This window comes from Sprattus sprattus (genome assembly GCF_963457725.1).
Source record: "Sprattus sprattus genome assembly, chromosome: 17".
Classification (NCBI taxonomy): Eukaryota; Metazoa; Chordata; class Actinopteri; order Clupeiformes; family Clupeidae; genus Sprattus; species Sprattus sprattus.
Window position 1 is genome coordinate 2,664,184 of NC_137915.1, and position 5,000 is coordinate 2,669,183.

The 5,000-nt window shown below is 49.3% G+C and overlaps 1 protein-coding gene across 3 annotated transcripts in view; it reads left to right on the top strand.

The window, feature by feature from the left end:
• Positions 1–5,000, top strand: part of mcamb (melanoma cell adhesion molecule b) — a 57,359-nt gene that overhangs the window by 36,717 nt on the left and 15,642 nt on the right. For all 3 annotated transcript variants that reach the window (XM_080854900.1, XM_080854901.1, XM_080854902.1), the window contains exons 6-10: positions 350–529; positions 1,724–1,848; positions 2,567–2,729; positions 3,496–3,611; positions 3,925–4,066. In XM_080854900.1, the coding sequence (XP_080711026.1) occupies positions 350–529; positions 1,724–1,848; positions 2,567–2,729; positions 3,496–3,611; positions 3,925–4,066 (726 nt within the window). The remainder of the gene's footprint in view (positions 1–349; positions 530–1,723; positions 1,849–2,566; positions 2,730–3,495; positions 3,612–3,924; positions 4,067–5,000) is intronic.

Genomic DNA, 5,000 nt, shown 5'->3' on the forward strand with positions numbered 1-5,000 from the left:
CGAAATGTGTTTCCATGGAGATTTGAGTGTTTAACCTGGTTCTAAATGTGTTTCCATGGAGATTGGAGTGGTTAACCTGGTTCTAAATGTGTTTCCATGGAGATTGGAGTGGTTTATCTGGTTCTAAATGTGTTTCCATGGAGATTGGAGTGGTAATCTGGTTCTAAATGTGTTTCCATGGAGATTTGAGTGTTTAATCTGGTTCTAAATGTGTTTCCATGGAGATTTGAGTGTTTAATCTGGTTCTAAATGTGTGTTTCCACAGACGTTGGAGTGGTTAACCTGGTTCTAAATGTGTTTCCATGGAGATTGGAGTAATTCATCTGGTTCTAAATGTGTGTTCCCACAGACGTTGGAGTGGTTAACCTGGTGACGAGAGCCACCAACAACCTGTTCACAGTCCGAAGCGACCTTTATCTGAAAGTGAGGAAGGAAGACAAGGATGCCGCCTTCTACTGCGAGTCGTCTTACTTTGTGCCTGACGGGATGGCGATGACCGAGTCTATCCGCATCAACGTCACCGTTCACTGTAAGCATTAGTCCTCCTGTTAAACCTAAACCCCCTCAATCACGCACACACACACACACACACACACACACCCAGGGTGCTAGCGCCTGTCTCTGACCCTCATCTGCATCATACATGAGCCAGGCCACGCCACGCCACGCCACGCCACGCCACGCCACGCCACGCCACGCCACGCCACGCCACGCCACGCCACGCCACGCCACGCCACGCCACGCCACGCCACGCCACGCCACGCCACGCCACGCCACGCCACGCAACAGTCCTTTGGGATGCAGATACCTCTGCCTTAGAGTCTGCATCATATATGAGCCACACCACGCAACAGTCCTTTGGGATGCAGTTACTTCTGCCTTAGAGTCTGCATCATACATGAGCCACACCACGCAACAGTCCTTTGGGATGCAGTTACTTCTGCCTTAGAGTCTGCATCATACATGAGCCACACCACGCAACAGTCCTTTGGGATGCAGATACCTCTGCCTTAGAGTCTGCATCATACATGAGCCAGGCCACGCAACAGTCCTTTGGGATGCAGTTACTTCTGCCTTAGAGTCTGCATCATACATGAGCCACACCACGCAACAGTCCGTTGGGATGCAGTTACTTGCCTTAGAGTCTGCATCATATATGAGCCAGGCCACGCAACAGTCCGTTGGGATGCAGATACCTCTACCTTAGAGTCTGCATCATATCTGAGCCACACCACGCAACAGTCCGTTGGGATGCAGTTACTTCTGCCTTAGAGTCTGCATCATATCTGAGCCACACCACGCAACAGTCCGTTGGGATGCAGTTACTTGCCTTAGAGCGCGCCTAGCACTTCTGCATCGCTGGCTTTTTTCAACTATAATCTCTAGTGTGGAAAGTCACTAAATGTTGTAATTATTCCCTTATGGTAATGACACTGTTTGGTTTCAAATGTGTTGGTCAACACCACAGGATCTGAAGTCCAATGCAGACTGAAATGAATATAAAACTAAACCATAAAACTAGACTTGAAGTGACATTTCAAATACATCCAGATAGTGTTTGTTCACATGTAGGTGTATGTGACTTGTTGTTTACATGTAGGTGTATGTGACTTGTTGTTTACATGTAGGTGTATGTGACTTGTTGTTTACATGTAGGTGTATGTGACTTGTTGTTTACATGTTGTTGTATGTGACTTGTTGTTTACATGTTGTTGTGTTCCAGACCCACCGACGTACGTGCAGTTAAGCAGGTTGTCCACAGACCTGGTGAAGGAGGGAGACGATGTGGAGATGATATGCTTCGTCGACGGAAACCCATCACCACCACTGACCTTCAAACATAATGGGGTAATACACACACGCACTCACGAACACGCGCACATACACACATGCACAAACTCGCGCACTCACACACACACGCACATAGACACACGCACACACACACAAACTCACACACACGCACACACACACAAACTCACACACACATGCGCACACACACACTCACATGCACACACACAAACACACACACACACAGACATACAGCTACACAAAGACACACACAAGCTCCTTCATCACAGCAAGCTGTACTGTAGGTGTTCAAAATGGCCATGCTTGCCATTGTATTGTCCTATGAGGGTATTGTTTTAAGTAATGCATTGCGCGCTTCGAAACAAAATGGAATCAGTCTTTAAATGATCAAACACTCAAACTAAAGGATTCCTATGCTGACAGTTGTCTTTGGGTTAATTAAATCAGCACACATAAGAGCTTCTGATTTCTTCAGATTTGAAACTAACACCAAAGGAGTTTTGATCTTCTACATACAGTACCAGTCAAAAGTTTGGACACACCTTTAAAAGTTTGTTCTTTACTTTTATTATTTTCTACATTGTAGATTAACCCTGAAAACATTTTACCTACGAAAGAACACATTTGGAATGATGTACTAAACAAAAAACTGTTATCTACCATGTAGAAAATAACAAAAGTAAAGAAAAAACTTCTCAAAAAATGAGAAGGTGTGTCCAAACTTTTGACTGGTACTGTACCCCCTAAAACCCTCCAGGAGGACGTTGACGGGCAGATGCTCTCGGCTGACCAGGAGGGGGTGCTATTGAGGAACGTGAAGCGGAGTGATGGCGGCACCTACTCCTGCACTGCCCTGGACCTGGAGGCCCTCGACCCAGACTCGCCGGAGCTGGAGAACAGCCTGAAGCTGCAAGTGCACTGTAAGTCTGGGCCCGGCCCACATCAGTCTAGTGCACTGTGGTGGAGGTGTGTGTGTGTGTGTGTGTGTGTGTGTGTGTGTGTGTGTGTGTGTGTGTGTGTGTGTGTGTGTACGTCTGGGCCCACATCAGTCTAGTGTACTGTGGTGGAGGTGTGTGTGTGTGTGTGTGTGTGTGTGTGTGTGTGTGTGTGTGTGTGTGTGTGTGTGTGTGTGTGTGTGTGTGTGTGTGTGTGTGTGTGTGTACGTCTGGGCCCACATCAGTCTAGTGTACTGTGGTGGAGGTGTGTGTGTGTGTGTGTGTGTGTGTGTGTGTGTGTGTGTGTGTGTGTGTGTGTGTGTTCTGGACCCACATTAGTCTAGTGTCCTGTACGTCTGGGCCCGGCTCTGGCCATGTCACACATCTACAGCTACACATCTGATACACACAAGAGCATTAAGCGCTTTAGACACTCGGGTACACTCACAAATATACTCAAAAGGTCAAAGGTCAAGGACACCACTTTAACGTCAGTCAAACTGAGCAGATACATGAAATTAACATTATTATAATTAAATTATTATAATTAAAATAATATTCAATATATATGTATATATAATATCATACACCATCAGATAAACATCTACTGGAGGTGCTATAGCATGTTTGTGTTTGTTTGTGTTCATTTCTGTGTGTGTGTTTGTGTTCATTTCTGTGTGTGTGTGTGTGTGTGTGTGTGTGTGTGTGTGTGTGTGTGTGTGTGTGTGTGTGTGTGTGTGTGTACCTGTAGACCTGGACCCTGCTGTGGTGCTGCCGGAGGATCCTATGGTGCTGTTTCAGGGTGCCGACCTGGAGGCTACCTGTAATGCTGTCTCCTCTTTGAAAACACACACAGTCTGGTACAAGGTGTGTGTGTGTGTGTGTGTGTGTGTGTGTGTGTGTGTGTGTGTGTGTGTGTGTGTGTGTGTCTTTCACTGAGCAATGGTTAGACAGATAAGACAAATTGTGATTTTGCCTAAATCAGTTTACTAAGTTTAACCTGTGAGTGTGTGTGTGTGTGTGTGCGCTGTATGTGTCTTTTGTTTTTGTGTGTATATGTATGTGTGTGTGTGTATATGAATGTATGTGTGTGTTTATGTGTGTGTGTGTGTGGGTGTGTGTATGTGTGTGTGTGTGTGTGTGTGTGTGTGTGTGTGTGTGTGTGTGTGTGTGTTTCCAGGATGGGCGTGATGTCTCTGAGGGCCACGTGCTGAGGCTTGGTAACGTGTCTCTGGACACGTCTGGAGAGTACCGCTGCGTAGTGACCACTCCTGACCTGCCAGGCCTGCGCACCGAGGGATCCCTACAGGTGCTGGTGCAGGGTGAGTCCTCCGCTCCTCTCCTCTCCTCTCCTCTCCTCTCCTCTCCTCTCCTCTCCTCTCCTCTCCTGTCCTCCCCTGTCCTCCCCTGTCCTCCCCACTACTCCTCCTCTCCTCTCCTCTCCTCTCCTCTCCTCTCCTCTCCTCTCCTCTCCTCTCCTCTCCTCTCCTCTCCTCTCCGCTCCGCTCCGCTCCTCTCCTCTCCTCTCCTCTCCTCTCCTCTCCTGTCCTCTCCTGTCCTCCCCACTACTCCTCATCTTCTGCTCCTCCCTTCTTCTCTGCTCCCCTCCGCTCCTCTCCTGTCCTCCCCCCTGCTCCTCATCTTCTGCTCCTCCCTTCTGCTCCTCATCCTCTGCTCCTCCCTTCTTCTCTGCTCCCCTCCGCTCCTGTCCTCCCCTCCCCTCTGCTCCTCCCTTTTCTCTGCTCCCCTCCTCTACTCCTCCCTTCTGCTCCTCCCTTTTCTCTGCTCCCCTCCTCTCCTCTCCTCTCCTGTCCTCAACTCCTCATCCTCTACTCCTCATCCTCTGCTCCTCCCTCTCTGCTCGTTCCTGCCTTCCCCTCTCCTCCTCTCCTGTCCTCCCCTCTGCTCCTCCCCTCCGCTCCTATCCCTTCCTATTTCTCCCATGTCTTCCTCTCCTCTCCCCTCGAGGGCGAGACCTACACTCCTCTCCTCTCCTCTTCTCATGCTTCACTCCCCCTCTCCATCTCCCCTCCTGACCCTCTCTTCTCCTCTCCTCTCCTCTTCTCCTGCTTCACTCCCCCTCTCCACCTCCCCTCCTGACCCTCTCTTCTCTTCTCCTCTCGTCTTCTCTTCTCTTCACTCCCCCTCTCCATCTACTTCTCCCATGTCTTCCTCTCCTCTCCCCTCGAGGGCGAGACCTACACTCCTCTCCTCTCCTCTCCTCCCTCCTCCTCTCCTCTCCTCTCCTCTCCTCTT